This window comes from Trichomonas vaginalis, chromosome III (assembly GCF_026262505.1).
Source record: "Trichomonas vaginalis G3 chromosome III, whole genome shotgun sequence".
In the NCBI taxonomy this organism is placed as follows: Eukaryota; Parabasalia; order Trichomonadida; family Trichomonadidae; genus Trichomonas; species Trichomonas vaginalis.
In genome coordinates, this window is record NC_067205.1 from 16,161,355 (window position 1) to 16,178,371 (window position 17,017).

Below are 17,017 nucleotides of genomic sequence, written 5' to 3' on the forward strand. Positions count from 1 at the left end.
AATGAACAATGAATTAAATTAACAAAAGGTTTATCCATTCGAAGATTTTAAACAGTCTTGTGTAGTTAATCAACATTTGATATCAGAGATAAAGTTTTTATGACTCAAATACATGTGGATAATGTTTTGTCTAAATAATAAAATTTAAAATTCCGAGAATCCTTAATAAAAAAGAATTATTTTTTTTTGTCAAATTTTAAAAATTACAAAAAATTATTTTAATATCTAAAAAATAAATATCATATCATCTGGTTGAGTACACCATTAGCGAAATCATGTAACTCTTTTGGATTAATTTCGGAAGAAATCTTAGATAATTCTTCATCAGACAAATTAGAGATTTCTTCAACAACTTCCAAGTCAATGAATCCCTGGGGAAGAACAATTCCATTCCTTACAACTTTAGATGACATGTACGGGTTCAAATTTCCAGTAGATCTGATAAATTTCCTTGAAATTTGATCCAAAACACCAAACATTTCATCATTTTGTATCTTTGCAAGGATGTAATGCTTTCCTGACTCAGATGTTGTGTACAGATAGTTCCCAAGTACATCAGGAACAAGAGAAGTAACGTTTGTTCCAATAGAGAAACTTCTTTTGATGTAAATTTCTTGGGAAATGTAGTTTTTCGTTCCTGAGAACGCGAGAGAGAAAATTGCGCCTCTGTTATCACTTGCTATCAGTTCATTCTCTGTGTCTCCGAAGAATGAAAGAGCTGTGATCGACAAAATGTCGCAATTTCGGCCAATTTCTTCAAAAAGTGGAGGTTCCTTCTTGGAATTAAACTTGTAGAGGACAACAGACTCAAGGGCATCGCCTATTGCCATGTAATCATCCATTACACAGACAGATGTCGAATTTCCAAGAGTGAAATGAGAAATTCTTTGTTGTAACTTAACATCTGTCAATGAACTGCAGATAATATTGAACAAATCAACTGCTTCTTGCTTCAAAACCAACAAATAGCCTTGGAATTCAAGCAATCTAAGTGGTTTTGACTCTAATTTTTGGATTGATCGATGTTCTAGCTGGCCATCAACGATTTCACAGAGAACAATCGTCTGATTGACAGCTAAACATACGATATTTCGGTCTTTCTGGGTAATTCCGACGATGTAATTGCATGGTCCGTTCAATTGGATACTTCCTTGGTTATTTTGATCAGGTGTGTCTAATGGAGATGCTGCCAGTGTTGCATAATGGCTGCCTTCGTGTTCATAAACCAACAAAAATTGTCCATTTGGTAATTGACTTGCATTGTAAACGTGAGACATGGTTTTTCTTGGTGATACCTTGAATCTTGGGCTATATAATGTACCACAGGACAATTTTTCGTTATCGCAAAACAAGATTGTGTTGTCAATTGCATCGACAGACACTTTTGCAGCACAATCCAAGCTAAATAAATAATTATCTTTAACTATTGTTGGATATTCACCACTAATAAATATTGAATTGTTATCGACCACACTCAAAGTTGTATGTAAACCTTCGCAGTGAAGTTCCTCTTTGTCACTTTTTTCATCTTTGAGAACGATTATGCTTTCGGAGTTATCTATAGCGAAGAAAGCACCGTCGTAGCAAGAAATATCGACAGCTTTGATATCAGGAATTACTAATACATCATTAGGTTTCTCAATTGGGATTCTCATTAGTGTAGAACTTGGCCAAAATACAACAGAAATAAAATTATTATTTGCGGCAATAATATTTGGTACTGAATTCAGCTGGTGCGTATGATATTTCTTACCGCTATCCGAATGGTAAAGGACAATTGTGCCTTGGATGTTGCAAACTGCTGTAATTTCAGAAGATGCAAATGCGCAGATGTTTTTATGGACACATTTAGTTATTTTACCATTAAAACTAATACCATTCTGTGTAACTTGAACGTAGCCGCCATTTGACCTTGAAAAAGCTAAAGTTGATTCATCTGTTATTAATCCTTTGACATTTGCGATAGAAATCTCTCCTCCTGTATACTTTAACGCACGTGTGCGGTCTATGAAGGATATGACCGCTGTTTGCTGATCGAGAAGCCAAGATTTCTGAATTCCGTGAATTTCGACTTCTGCTTCAGTTCTAACACCTACAGTCTTCCTTATGATTGATAGAGTTCCATCCGGTGCGAAACTAACGAAATCACCGCGTTTCGTGTCCATTTGGAGCAAAATTCTTGAAGATTCTTGAGAAAACAAAATTTCTTCGGCCACGGCGTACGGTTTGTTTGAATTTACCAAATGTATAACGTGCGATGGTCCTGACTTTGAAAATGAGAAAACTGTTGTTTCATCTAAAACTGAGAGAACTAAAGGTCTGTTTACGCTGCAAACACGCGTGAGAGATTGCTTACCTGAAGGTGATAAGCTTAAGTAGTATACATTGCAGCCTTCATCAACTGCAACAGCCGTATTTTCTGATAACATCGAAATTCTTTTAAGAGAATGAGAAGTATATATTGTAGATGACTCTGTATCAGGTGAAGAAACCTTCATCCTGATCATTTTGTCTGTAGTAACAACAACAATGTTCTGAGCTGAAATCGCAATTAATCGATAAGCGTCATTTTCTGTTGTATTCGATTCAACTTCGTCGAATCTGTTAATCTTACGATCAAGAACGTATATATTGACATACCTTTGCATCTTTGTATCTTCAAATAAAACTGCGACTTTTGTTGTAGAAGAATTAATATTTACAACAACGAAATCGATTAATTTGACACATGGAATGGCTAATGGAATAGGAGAAGATAAGAAACAGCTTGGTGTAATTTCATAATATTGAATTGCTGTTGAAGTAACTTGAATAACGAGCTGATAACCACTTTTATAAATTTTATATGGTGAGTCACATGGAACTCCTTGTGTTCCGATAATACTTCCCGTTTGAAGTGTGACGAAATCACGTTGATAACTAATAACGCTGTAACGACCGTCTGAACGGATAACTAATAGATTAGATTTGTTTTTCCCGTTGTCATATATTTCGATGATGTTAGAAATGTCTCCATATAACACCATTTTTGAGTGTAAATAAAGTTGATTATTCGAAAATGTATAAATTTGAAGGAGATTACTTGATCCTACTGCTACAGCATTCGAAGGTAGAAATCGTTCGAGCACAGTAGCATCTGAAATCTCTGTTGGCCACCCAATCGGGAGTACCCCGATTTCCATCTTTAGATATGCAGGGTCAGTAAATATATAAATTTAGGGGGGTCTAAATTTCTCAAAAAAAGAATATCATAGATTTGGAAATAAAATTAGATTTGTTGACTGTATTAAATTATTTTTATCATATAAATATTGGTTTCATTTTGCTTCTATCAGCCAGAAATTGAATAAAAGTGACAAAATGAAGATTAAGAACGGACAAACTTGCGCTGCTTTTGTTCTTTATGCAGGAAAAAGCTATTCATGGATTGTATGCAAATTCGAAAAGAAACAACCAAACAATAAATGCATCGTTCGTGATGATTATTGCGAAAGCCAAAATTTTTTGAGATACGTTGTTGATCAAAACAGTGTTATACCATTCCCACAACCTAATGAAACATACAAACCAGGTGAACAAATTATTGCTCTCTGGTATGATGCTACAGACAATGAATGGTCAACAATGTTTTATGAAGCCGAAGTTGTTGAAGTAAGTACACCACATCTTCTCGTAATTAAATACAGTGGATCTCAAGCAAATATCGAAATCGACGCCCAAAAAGTTTCGAAATATCCAGAGAAGTTTAATATGCCTCAGGAACCAGAAACAGAAGATAAGAAAGAGGAAACATCAGAAACAGGCGATGAAGGAAGTAAAGACCAAAGCGAAGATAATCAACAACCAAAATATCAATTTCAACTATTAAAACATCATGAATCTCCACAAGAAGCACGCAGATTAAACTTAATGCTTGACAACAAGTCAGCTCCTAAAGAAAAACCTGAATTCAAATCATTAACAGACGACGATTTTACAAAATTAGCTGGGCCAAGACCAAAACCAAAGAAAATGACCACTACAAAAGGAACTCCTCTAATAGATTTCCTACAAGATGAAGTCCTATTTCCAAAACAAGCGCCTCATATTACTGGTAATGGTTTACTTAGACGTAAAGGCATTACTCCTCCTACAAACCCATCAGGACTGTTAGAAGGATCATCTGAATGCGGTAGACTTAATAAAATATTACATGAATGGAGACCAGTTCCTTAAGCATTGATAGATAATAAATATTGTTACAAATTTATGTTGAATTTAAGAATTTACTATTTCTTTTTATCATTTTTTTTCTCAAAAACTTTGATTATAATCTTTGTGAAATGTTGGATGAGATAAGACCAAAAGTGTATTGGTGAGCATAACATTTTTAATATCATCAAACCAATTTATTATCTGATTGTTAGAATAGGTGATATTCATAAAATTAAAATCAGTTCAGCAAATTTTCAGATTATATATGTTATATCAATCAAATTAGAAGGCTTTCAAACTAAGTATATCCTAAATTAGAAGGCTAGAATTATCATCTCAAAATATCTTTGTATAAAGCATCTTTATTAAGAGTGTATTAATGATGAAAAGGCCAGTTATATGCTTGTTATATGAAAAATAAAAATTAAATCAGTTAAATACAAAAATTACAGTTTATTGAAAATTATTTCTGATAACTACGTCGATTGTATTGCGAGCTCTGAATATCACGAGTGCAATTACAACAGCGATTATCATTACAAGTGGAATAACGAGCCCAACAGAGATAATTCCGGTTCTTACAGCTGGTTTTGCGACAATTTGTGGTTCTGGTTCGATGTTTGGCATTGTTCTGACTGGTACTGTCTTCTGTGGTGTTCTGATTGGTGTTGGCCCGGTGTAACAAACTCCTATTTCGATGTATTCGTCGCCAAAAACGGTTGCCTTGTTTAGAGCGCTCGGGAAATCAATTTGTGCAGCTCCTGCTTTGATATTCAAGTCAATATAACACTTTTCAACTATAGTTTTCGGTTCCAAAATATTTGAAATGTTCGAAAAAACTTTAAAGAAGGCGCAACGTGTGAAAGTGAACGCTGCACAACCATCAGCAATAACAGGTGACTTGATTGTATTGAAAGCAACAGTTTTCAGTGAAAATACTGTATTTTTATTGGAATTCAACACAGAATTGCAATTTTGGTTGAAAATATATGATTGGTTGAAGTTTACTTTGGTTGTATCTTCAGCGTATATTAGTGAATTGTCGACTGTTTTACAAGAAGTTGAATTTATTTTTGTAACATCCAAATAATCAGCATTAAATATGTAGTAAGATGAAGAACTTGATTCATCCCAGAAGGTGGAAGCTTCTGTAATAGAAACATTGCCTTTTTCATTGTTGAATCTCGAATATAAAAAGCTTCCTTTTCCAGCTGTAAAACAAGAGCGCGTGCAAGATGCGTCTATTATCACAGATTGGCATTCAGTATAAACTATACCATTAGTATTTGAATCTGTGGTCCTGCAATTTGAAAATGAAGTTGTAGAAACAAATAAACTAATATCTGAGTTGCTAATGTAAATAGCGACACCAGACATATCAACTTTGATGTCATAAAAGATGCAATCAGCTAAAAGAATTTCTTCAGTTTTTTGGCTGAAGTCTTGTTGTGAATTAAATGTTTTTGATATAGGATCTCGTTGTGTTTTGATTGGTGTTGAGAGAAAATGCTTGAATATCGTTGATTTTGCGTTGAGATTTGAAATTTGATAAAAAGCGTGTGAAAATGAATTTGAAAAATATGATTTTGCAATTTTCATATTCTGCTTGCCACTGAAAATCGGACTTTCAAAGTTCCGAGAAAGAGTTAGAGTAAAAAGAGAAATATTTTTCATTTTTGTCACTTTTTACATCTATGAAATTTTTTGTTATCATATATGCTTAAAGAATCGGAATTAACTATGTATTGGATTTCTAAATCTAATTCCAAAAAATGACATAGTTTTGATAATAATTAATAAATTCAGGAATTCGTTTTACCGATTTTCAAAGAAAAAACAATACCAAATGAGATAGAAACTAATAACATTTTGTTTATACATCAAGGAATGGATAAAAAAATCATTATATAACAGAGTAGTTATATATATTATAATTTGAGATGTTTGGGGTATTTCTGGGATCTGCCTTTTGGTTGGTTATCATCAATGACAACAATTGTATCTGATGAATCAACTATTTGTGGATAAAAATCGCGTTCGTTGAAAAACATCTGACAATCTGTGGATACATCAACAGATTCAACCTTATGGCTTCTAATAATCTTCTGAACCCTTTCATCATTGAGCCTGGGATCGTAGTGGAAGTCGATTGCCTGGGCATATTTTGTTTCAGGATCAGTAACTTTGACAGTGATGATACTTTCTTTGTTAATTTCGATAGTAAGAAGAATTTGTGTAGAATTCTTTGGAATGTTCCTGAAAGTGACATCTTTGAGCAAAATGTTTTCTGAGCACTTGGTGCTTTCGCCTTGGTAGAAGCTAAAGGTGAGAATAGATCTCTCTTTGATCTTGAAGTCAATTTATGCTTTCTGTGGGATTGGCTTGTTGGAGATGATGCATTTGTGGAATCCGTCGTTTGCTGTCTTGATACCAATGCTAATTGGCTGGACATCAACGACAGCGATTGTTTCTGGTTTGAACATTGGTGGTGAAACAGTTCTTTGGCGAACATATTCTTTGACATCTTCGAAGTCTTTGATTTGATCATTCATGAACTTCTGGCAAATTGTGGCTGCACCAGCAGATACAGCCTTCAATGGATTTAAGGCGTACTTGATCTTTTCTGGGAAGATTTCTTCAAGTTTATCCTTAACAGCTGGGATCATGCTGGACCCACCGACAAGCAATACACCATCGATGTTGGCTGGTTTGAGACCAGCTGCTTTGAGGGCAGAATGAATCGGAGTTGGAATTTGGTCAAGAATTGGCTCAATCAAGTCGCTGAGCTTATTAACTCTAAGCTTGGCACTAAGATCTTGGCCATTGTAAAAGTTTGGAACAGTAATCTGTGAGTTATCCATTGAGCTAAGTGCTATCTTTGCTTCTTCTGCTGATTTAAGAAGAATTGCCATCTTTTTCTTGTTGTTCGGATCCTTTGGATTAAAGTCAGACTGCAATAATCAGCGATGATTTTATCTATATCTGCGCCACCTAAGTTTGAGTTACCAGCGACAGCCTTGACATTGAATACCTGGCCATCAATGTAAACGATGGAAACATCGAGTGTACTAGCACCAAAGTCGAAAACTAACAAATGGATTTTATCCTTTGGTTCGATGTTGTAGTAGGCAATGGCGGCAGCTGTTGGTTCGCTGAGGAACTTGCGGACATTTAAGTTGGCCATTCTTGCAGCTGCTTTGGTAGCTTTTCTTTGTGCATCGTTGAAGTAAGCAGGAATTGTAATGACGCAGTCTGTAGCTTCTCGCCATGTAGCGCTCTTGTATGTATCCTTTACATGTTCTAACAAGAAACAAAGAATTTCTTCTGGCATGTATTTCTTGCCGTCAACTACGATTAATGGATTATCATCTTCATCGGGTTGAATTTCGAAATCAACATTCTCCAAAAGTTCCTGAACTGAATGATCTTGATATTTATGACCGATCAAATGTTTAACTCCGAAAATTACTCTTTCTGGATATTTATACATCTGATTTTTAGCGTCAGCTCCACATGCTACTGAGCCTCCTTCTTGAATCATTACGTAGGAAGGGAGAATTTCTTTTCCCTGAAAACTAAGAGGTTCAATAGCATTCCTTTCTCTGCGAGTATCTGCAATGTGGTGTACAACTATAGTAGAGTTACCAAATTTAATGCCAAGCATGGTAGTGGGCTTGGATGTTTGTAGTTGGCTTTTTTTTGTCAGATATCATAAAAAGAGGTAAAATAAATAAAAATCATGAGATGGTTGATAAAATCTGAATATTTAATATTTGCATGTATATTAAAACTAGACTTTATAGAAAGAATGTTCTCAAATTGATTGTTCCAGCAATGAGAAGATTATTTTAGTAAAACTTTGGAGAAATGAATAGGAACAAGATAATAGAGTTAAAAAACTTAGCGATTATGCATTCTGTCCAATACAAGAATTCAAAGGAGAACTGAAATATTAGGGAAAAGTCTATCTCAAATTCTAATTTTTTTTGACAATTTTGGGAAGTTTACATAAGTTTGAGAGTAGAATTCGCATAACTAAGTGTAATCTTTCCATAAATATATTTTGAATAAAAATAATGATATAATGGAAATTTTTCTTGAAAATATGTATATTCAATTTTTGTGATGACTTAACAATTTTTTGAAAGTGTCAAATTGGTCGACCCCTATTGAATCACGAACTGCTAAAATTTTTGCTCATTTTACATTTGTAGAGTGAATGACAAGTGTTTACAACAGATTCAGTGAAAGAGATGACAATAAGCTAAAAGAGCTAGTTAGACAATATGGTGAAAATAATTGGAAAAAAATTGCCTCAAAAATGCCCGGAAGGAATAAAAGGCAGTGTCGTGATAGGTGGTTTAGGTATTTATCACCAACAGTTAATCATAATCCCTGGTCTAAACAAGAAGATGATTTATTAATGGAATTAGTAACAAAAACGTATCCAAAATGGCGCGAAATTTCTAAATTTTTTGAAGGAAGGAATGATATTCAAATTAAAAATAGATATAAAGTTATTACAAATCGAAATAAGAATAACCAAGCAAAGTTGATTGATGATTTTGATCAACCAGATCTGATAAATCCATTCGCATTTGATGAAACCTTCAATAATCTTGATAGTATTTATTATTCAGATTAGTACAAAGTAGTAGGATCTGAAGGGTTGTGTGACTTTTTTTGTTACATCTATATATAGACGATGCATTAAAATATATTTATTTATAAATCATTAAAAAATTAACATTAATTTTAAAATAATTTATTTTTTTATCTTTTATAAAAGAAGCTATATATAGATGATGTCAGATATTCCGCGATTAATTAAACATTGTTTAAATCCTGAATGGAATCAATGGAGTCATAATCAAAGACCTCATAAACGAGTAAAAGAAATTAGAAATAAACTTCTTACGAAAAATTAAAACTTAGTTATGTTTATTATTTTATTTTTTTATTTTGTATGAAATGAGCGTCAAAACTAACAACGTTAAAAAATTAGGATTCTCCATTTGCCTCAAAAATGTAAGGGATATATAATACTCTTGTATAAATTAATATTTTATTGTTATTTTTTTATAATAATACTTCAATCATCCTAAAATTGCATTTTTTCTATACAAAAAATAACCTTAAACGGTAATACCTGGAAATAGAGGGTAATTAATATATGCGGGTCATTTTATTTTTTTCATAATTACATTATATATAATAATAGATTATATGTCCAAATCGAACAAATTGTGAATTTTTACTTTTGAATGGTATTCAAATTTACCCTCTCCTAAGAAAATGCCCCAACAATATTTTAAACGGAAAATAACATTTGCCTGAAGGATCTCACCTTCATTAATTTAAATGATGTTCAGCAATAATCAAAGAGTCATAAATACCTTATTTTGTTCTCGTAAATGAAAGTATTTTATCAAATCGTAAGATTTATGAACTCAAACTCTATTTGATAAAACATTGACTATACGGAAGTATCTAAAATTGACTAGGAGAACCATATGAGGCCGATAGCTCCAAATTGAACTCATCTCAAAAAAAATTATACCATCAATTTGGATTAACTTTTATAATTTGGATCCAATAATAACCGCTTTTCAAACTTTTTGAAGGTGAATTGGATAATATAAATCGGATTATTTCTATTATATTAACATTTTGTATGCAATAAATGAATTTAATTATCCAAATTTTTGAAAAGGCCGATAACTTTCAAAATGCCTTTCAAAAATTTTTTTGATTCAATATCTGGCCATTTGATTTTTAAGAAATTGATTGAACATAGCTATTTATTATTATTTTTCATTCTCGAATATGATTATATTTGAATTAATCCCGATCGTAAAAAAAATCAAATCCCAAATTGGTAGTCGCTTTCGTTGAGGGCTTTTTAGCAAGTATTTGGGCATCTACACCAAAACACTTGATTTTTGAGGTTGCTCTTATTGTTGCATTCTTCATATTACTTACAAAGAAACCACGTGAAGTTATCAAAAATGATGAACAACTTACACCAGCAGAAGAAGATGCAATTATTACTGCTTGGACTCCTAAGCCAATAGTTCCAGAACTTCCAGATGACTATGATACTTCAGTGCTAGAAACAAAGGTTGTTTCCAGCGCTCCTACCGATAAGATTACAGTTGAAGGAAAAGAAGCACTTAACTTTGCCGTTCCAAACTTTTTTGGATTGAACAATGATAAACAGCTTCTTGAAGCCGCACAGAACGCTATTGACCATTATGCTGTTGGCTCATGCGGTCCACGCCAGTTTTACGGTACAATGGATGCACACCTTGATGTAGAAGAAGCTATTGCCCGCTGGACAGGTGTTGAAGACTCAGTAAACTACTGCTTCCCATTCGCCACAACCACATCTGTTATTCAGGCCTTTGCTCATAACACTGATGTTGTTTTCATTGATGAATACTGCTGGTTTGCCATTAAAGTTGGTGCGGATTTAACCCGTGGCAAAGTCGTTGTTTTCAAGCACAATGATATGGGAGATCTCCGTGATAAGATCATAAAGACAAAGAACTCCTTCGAACGTTGGGAAAAGTGCAATCGTTGGGTTGTCGCTGAAGGCATTTCTACAAACGATGGCACAATCGTTGATCTTCTTTCCATCATCAAGCTTCGCCATGAATTCTGCCTCCGCATTATTCTCGATGAAACAAACTCTTTCGGCGCACTCGGAAAGACAGGACGTGGTGCTTGCGAGCATTTTGATATCGACCGTTCTGAAATTGAGATTTCAATCGGTTCTTATGGAACAGCTCTTGCTTCTCTTGGTGGCTTCACCATTTCTACAAAAGAACTTTGCGCTCATCAAAGATTATCATCTCATGCTTACATCTTTTCAGCTTCGCCTCCACCATACGTTGTCATCTGCGCTCGCCGTGCTGTAGAGATTGTTGAAAAAGATGGCGCTGAACGCATTGCTAAACTTCGTAACAATACAGCTCTAATGTACCAGGAACTTTCCGACATCAAGGGCCTTGAGGTTATTTCAGATCCAATATCACCAATTGTCCATCTCAAGCTCGGAAAAGAACTTTCTCTTAAAGAAGCTAACATTGCCTTACAAAAGGTATGCGATGCAGCTCTCAATGATGAAACAGCACCAACATTTGTTGTTAAGTCCAAATTTGTACTCAACCGTGATTCAAACAAGGAAAGACCAACAATCAAATTATACGTTTCTCCAATTCACTCAGAAGAGGAAATCAAGAGCGCTGCTGCTGCAATTAAGCGTGCTGCTGAGAAGATCTTAGCTTGAACAAAATTTTAATTTAAATAGAATAAACTATCATCTTACTTAACTCAAATATATATATACATACATACTACGTTGGAATTTCAACAAGTTGTTCTTATTATTAATATCTTAAATAAAGAAAATTTAAATATTGGTATAAACGTTATTGATGAGATTTGAATAATCATTTTTAAACTAAATTAAGGATGTCAATTTGGAAGAAAAGTGAGAAAATTCCTAAAATGCTAAAAATGAATTTTCCAAACGTACTTTTTTATCTCATTTTTTTGATTTTGAAAAAAATTTGGAGAGAAGAACTCTTCGTTTTTGAATTTTGTCACGATGGTTTTAAAGTATATTAGACACATGTATTGATATTACTATTTTTGTATATTTTGAGAGAAAATTCCTAAAAAGTGAGAAAATCTGAGACGGTTTGAGAAAATATATAAACTATTGAAAATTTGAATTAAACTTCTAATTTGGAAAAAAGAAATTTGGAAAGAAGAAAATTCAAAAATCGAGATTTAGACTCAGTATCAAATGGAGAACAAAATGTTTCTTCATATGAAGGAAAAAATTTTCTTGAGAAGAAATAGAGTTTTTAAAATTTTATTGTATGTAATGAAATAAACAAATATTAAAATTATTTTTTGATAACAAGAAAATTCCCAACAGAAAATATTTGAGACAAAGAAAAAAAGAAAATTGAAAAATATTACTCTCCTTTACATTTCATGAGATTTTCAATTTATTTTCATAAAATTGACAATTTTATACGTTTAGATGAAAATAAGTGATTTTGCTTGAAATAAAAATTATTGTTTGTTTACAGCTATCAAATAGATTTTTGCTATTTTGATTAAAATTTGTTAATCAAATTAATAATTTTTTTTCTAAATATCTTAAATATCTGGATCACTCACTGATACGATGAATTAAACGATAAAAATAATACAAACTCAACTAAGTTTCCTGTCTTTCAACCAAAAAATATTATGCAATTTAAATTAAATTGTTTATTCAAAGATAAAACAAAGATAAAGTAATTATAATTATCATATACTTTATGAATAACTCTCTAATTGGATAAGATTTTCGTACAAATATTTTTATTAATATCGATAAGAATATGTTTACCTACTATCACCATATGTCGATAAACGAGAGTAGAGTGATTTTTATCATCGAAACTTTTTAAAAGCTGTAAGCAGGAAGTAATAATCTTGTTTTTTCTGAGTTAGTTGTAGAACTATTGATGCCCGAGTTATCATTGTGATGCAGAAGGATATCAATGTACTGACTGAAGGATATGAATTGAATTGAATTTTATTGAATTTCAATTTGATCAAAATTTGTTGAAATGATATGAATGTGTCAACTTCTGTATCATTCTCCTTCACTCCTTCCTTATTTTTTCGAGAACGAAGCTAGCTCAGCTTTCGCTGAGCGAATTGACACTTTTCATGCCCTAAACGTACATACTCTCAAATTTATCGAAAAAATTAATACCACCTAAACTAGTATATTCTTATTTTAAATATGATATTATCCTTATATTCCACACTAAAATTCATTTAAATCAACTTTTTAAAAAAGTTCGAATCCTGCGCGTCTCACTTTTTAAATTTTCCAAATGGAAAATTATATTCTCCTAAAGTGAAAACAATTTTCCAAATTGACTTCCTTAACTAAATTTAAAGGTTCACTTTACACTGATATTTGGCAACTTTAGAAATATTATCAGGCAGATAAAGCAAATAACGTTACTATTCCTAGAAACTTATTTATTTTGTATATAGCATAGCGTTAGCTTTGATAAATTAGCTTCAGGAATGATGTTTTTAAGAAATTTAATGCTGCATTAAATGTATAAATTCATTATATCATGCGTAAATTGTAAGTTAGCAGATTAATTCTACAGATTATTCTTTACCAAAATATCATCTTGATAAGTTTTCGATTCTGTGTGACAATTAGTGAAAAATTATCATTATGAAGCGTCATTCAATCGGTAGAAATCATGAATTTTGTTAATACATCAGTTCCACGCATTATTGAAGAGTTTTCAAACTCCAATGTTTTTTCAAAATCGCGAGAACGCCATGAAAAAGTAATGTTATGTTTTAATACTTTTTTTAATTTGATTTTTTTTTCTTTTTTCATTCTTCATATCATTTTTTAGCATTTCATAAAAGGAATATCTCAAAGACATATCAATCAATCTGTATAATAATAAAAGGTTATTTTATTTACCAAAATAAATTTTCTTATATACCTAATTAAGAATATTTGGAATTAAAACATAAAAAGTAAACTTTCATAAGTCATGCAAAAATAATATATATGATACAACTTGTGTTATTACATTAGATAAAAAGAAATTTAATTTAATTTTTTGTTTAAATTTTTAATCGTAAAAGATCTAAGCGATTAAATGAAGATTATGATTTACAAACTCCAAATCAATAAAGAAATGTCAATCTTAGAGTTCCATCCAATTCTTGTAAAAAATGCGGCATCGAATCTTCAAGGTCATAAAGGAAACTTATATAGAACAATAGGAAATCATGATAGAAATTCTCCTGTTCTGGTTGTGTGCTATCATTTTTTGTTTTGTATGGTCCTCTTGCCCGTCATTTCAATTAAAAGATCTCAATTTAAAAAATGGCATAGGGTTGACATTTCTTGCAAAATGAGCAAAATACAAGAACTCTTATAGCATATGAACGAGAAATGAATAACAAATGCTTTTTAAAAATTTTCACATTCTGCAAATCCATTGATTGAATTTTTGCCAGATTCAATTATTTGAGAGTTTTGTCACTTTTTTGGCATATGATTAAATGTGTATAATAAACATGAAATTTCCAACAGTTACTATATGTAAAACAGAATGCATTAAAAATCATTGCATTTCTGTTTTTTTGAATCATTTTCTCAATTCTGAGCAAAAAGTTATTTCATTATAGATGTGTATGAAATTATATATTTTTTCCCCTCAATTTTCTTCCGCTATCAAAAATTGAGGAAATTCAATTTAATTCCTATTCATAAATGTCATTCTTATTGATGGCAACTTTTAATCACACACTCAATTTTCGTTTAACGAAATATTGAAGTAAAAAATTTCAATTTTTTTTTAAAAAATATGTTCATTTTACTATTATATCTCACCACACAAGAGCAAAGATTCGAAGATCGCACTTATACAAGTAGGGTTTACTATGGAAGTGCATTAACTGAAAGTTTTTATTTTAAACGTTGCCAATTCAAGGAGATAACTACCAATGATCGTGCTCCAATTTTCTTATGGACTAAAACAGCGGATATAACTTTCAGACTGACCGAATGCTTGTTTAATAGTTGCACAGGAAAATCTGGTGGTACTGTCAACATTGATAGAGGATCACCAAACTCACATTATATAAATTGGAGATTTGTTTGCATATCTAATTGCAGAGCTACATCTGAAAGCAACATCTGGCATTTCTTTCTCTATACTCCTATCAACATTGAATATACTTCAATTCACTCTAGTAGTGATACCAAAAAACAAATGACAATGATTACACCAAAGAGTGTATCATTGACTAATATCAATGCTTCCTCTTTAACATATCCAGGTTCGACTGACCCAGGACTTGATAATGTCGGCATTCTTCAATTTAGAGATCATAATGAATTATTAATGCGATGGTGGAATATGGAAGGCTGTTCGTCACAGACACCACTTATAAGCTTTTATAATGTACCAAACCCAATTATTGTTAGTCACTCAAATTTTATTAAAAATACAGCCCATTGGTACGGTGTGCTTTATGTTCATGATAATGTTGAAGTTAGATTTGATAACATTATTTTTTCTGGCAACACATATGAATCTAATATTCTTAATTCACGCGGAAATTCTATAATAGAAAACGTTTTTTATACTGAAGACAAGACAAGACCTATTCAAGGAAATGTAGTTGATGAACCAATTAAGCTTAGTCCTGCAAGATATGATCCTTTCTTATTCTATCACACATATGATTGTATACCTATAAATCCATATAAAGAATCAACAGCATATCAAACACCTTTCAAGACAGCATTCGAAACAGCATACGAAACACCATTCAAGACAGCAGAACTCACTCCTGTTGATACACCACACAGTACAGCTCATTCAACACCACATGATACACCATTCAGTTCAGCACATGTTACTCCTTTCAACACAGTTTTCGAAACACCTTTCAGCACCACTCATTCAACAGCACACTCGACACCACACAGCACAGCTCATTCGACACCACACGATACACCATTCAGTTCAGCACATGGTACTCCGTTCGAAACAGCATTTGATACTCCACACAGCACAGCCCATGTTACACCATTTGAAACAGCATTCAGTACTCCATTCGAAACGGCATTTGAAACACCATATGAGTCTCCATATCTCACAGAGATGTTGACACCATTTGAAACAGTTTTCGAGACTCCATTCATTACTGAAGTTTCAACTCCATATGAAACACCATATCTCACAGAGATGTTGACACCTTACGAGACACCATATCTCACAGAAGCAATGACAAAGCAAGAGACTCCATATGAAACACCATATCTCACTGAAGTTATGACAGAACAAGAAACACCATATCAAACAGAAGATTCGACTGCATTCGAAACACCATATGAGACACCATATCTCACGGAAGCTATGACAGAACAAGAGACACCATTCGAAACTATGTATCAAACAATCGAAGGAACCGCGTTTGAGACAGCATATGAAACACCATTCCTCACTCCAGATATTTCAAAGGATCCTACATTCGCATGCACACCATTCGAGACTGCATACGAAACATATGCCGAGACTCCTGCAAGTTCAGCTTTCGAAACACCATACGAATCTCCATTCTCTACAGCATTTGAAACAGCATTCGAAACACCTTTCTCTACAGCTTTCGAGACCGCATTCGAGACTCCGTTCATCACAGAATTCATGACTCCATTCGATACAGCATTCGAAACACCATTCATCACAGAGTTCTCTACACCATTCGATACAGCATTCGAGACACCACATCTCACTCCTCTCGCATCAGCACACGGCACTCCATTCGAGACAGCGTTTGTCACACCATTCGAGACCGCCTCATCGACACCATTCGAGACCGCATTCGGAACTCCTTTCAGTACATCAGTCGAGACTCCTTTCGAAACAGCATTCGAATCACCATATTTGACAGCATTCGACACACCACACTCGACACCATTCGAGACAGCATCATCGACACAATCATCAACACCATTCGAGACAGCATACATGACTATGTCTATGACACAAGGTGAGACAGCATTTGAGACTCCATACCTTACTGAACACGAGACAGCCTTTGAGACCGCATTCAACACTCCACATCTCACTCCAGCCAAATCTGTAATTCCTCCAACACCTCACGAAACACCAATCAATTCCCCAATGGAAACACCAATCTTAGCAAAGAATGAAAATCCTGATGGAATCAATGACAGGAATGCCCAGAAGAGCTAAGC

General features: G+C 33.1%; 7 protein-coding genes across 7 annotated transcripts; 3 read left to right on the forward strand and 4 right to left on the reverse strand.

Moving 5' to 3' along the window:
* Positions 1–12: 12 nt before the first annotated feature.
* TVAGG3_0711610 (DNA repair/RNA processing CPSF family) lies at positions 13–3,195 on the reverse strand (the record flags this gene model as incomplete). The annotated part of the gene is made up of 1 exon (XM_001580860.1): positions 240–3,026. The coding sequence occupies one exon, from the start codon at positions 3,024–3,026 to the stop codon at positions 240–242; it is 2,787 nt and encodes a 928-aa protein (XP_001580910.1).
* Positions 3,196–3,293: 98 nt separating this feature from the next.
* On the forward strand, positions 3,294–4,329 carry TVAGG3_0711620 (SGF29 tudor-like domain family; the record flags this gene model as incomplete). The annotated part of the gene is made up of 1 exon (XM_001580859.2): positions 3,361–4,215. One exon carries the CDS (start codon positions 3,361–3,363, stop codon positions 4,213–4,215), a length of 855 nt encoding a protein of 284 aa, XP_001580909.1.
* A 318-nt stretch (positions 4,330–4,647) lies between these two features.
* On the reverse strand, positions 4,648–5,571 carry TVAGG3_0711630 (uncharacterized protein; the record flags this gene model as incomplete). The annotated part of the gene is made up of 1 exon (XM_001580858.1): positions 4,648–5,571. One exon carries the CDS (start codon positions 5,569–5,571, stop codon positions 4,648–4,650), a length of 924 nt encoding a protein of 307 aa, XP_001580908.1.
* A 637-nt stretch (positions 5,572–6,208) lies between these two features.
* Positions 6,209–6,646, reverse strand: TVAGG3_0711640 (uncharacterized protein; the record flags this gene model as incomplete). The annotated part of the gene is made up of 1 exon (XM_001580857.2): positions 6,209–6,646. One exon carries the CDS (start codon positions 6,644–6,646, stop codon positions 6,209–6,211), a length of 438 nt encoding a protein of 145 aa, XP_001580907.1.
* Positions 6,647–7,066: 420 nt separating this feature from the next.
* Positions 7,067–7,858, reverse strand: TVAGG3_0711650 (ATP binding; the record flags this gene model as incomplete). The annotated part of the gene is made up of 1 exon (XM_001580856.2): positions 7,067–7,858. One exon carries the CDS (start codon positions 7,856–7,858, stop codon positions 7,067–7,069), a length of 792 nt encoding a protein of 263 aa, XP_001580906.1.
* A 2,206-nt stretch (positions 7,859–10,064) lies between these two features.
* TVAGG3_0711660 (serine palmitoyltransferase family) lies at positions 10,065–11,532 on the forward strand (the record flags this gene model as incomplete). The annotated part of the gene is made up of 1 exon (XM_001580855.2): positions 10,070–11,485. One exon carries the CDS (start codon positions 10,070–10,072, stop codon positions 11,483–11,485), a length of 1,416 nt encoding a protein of 471 aa, XP_001580905.2.
* A 3,083-nt stretch (positions 11,533–14,615) lies between these two features.
* TVAGG3_0711670 (bifunctional inhibitor/lipid-transfer protein/seed storage 2s albumin superfamily protein family) lies at positions 14,616–17,015 on the forward strand (the record flags this gene model as incomplete). The annotated part of the gene is made up of 1 exon (XM_001580854.1): positions 14,616–17,015. One exon carries the CDS (start codon positions 14,616–14,618, stop codon positions 17,013–17,015), a length of 2,400 nt encoding a protein of 799 aa, XP_001580904.1.
* Between the last annotated feature and the right edge of the window lie 2 nt (positions 17,016–17,017).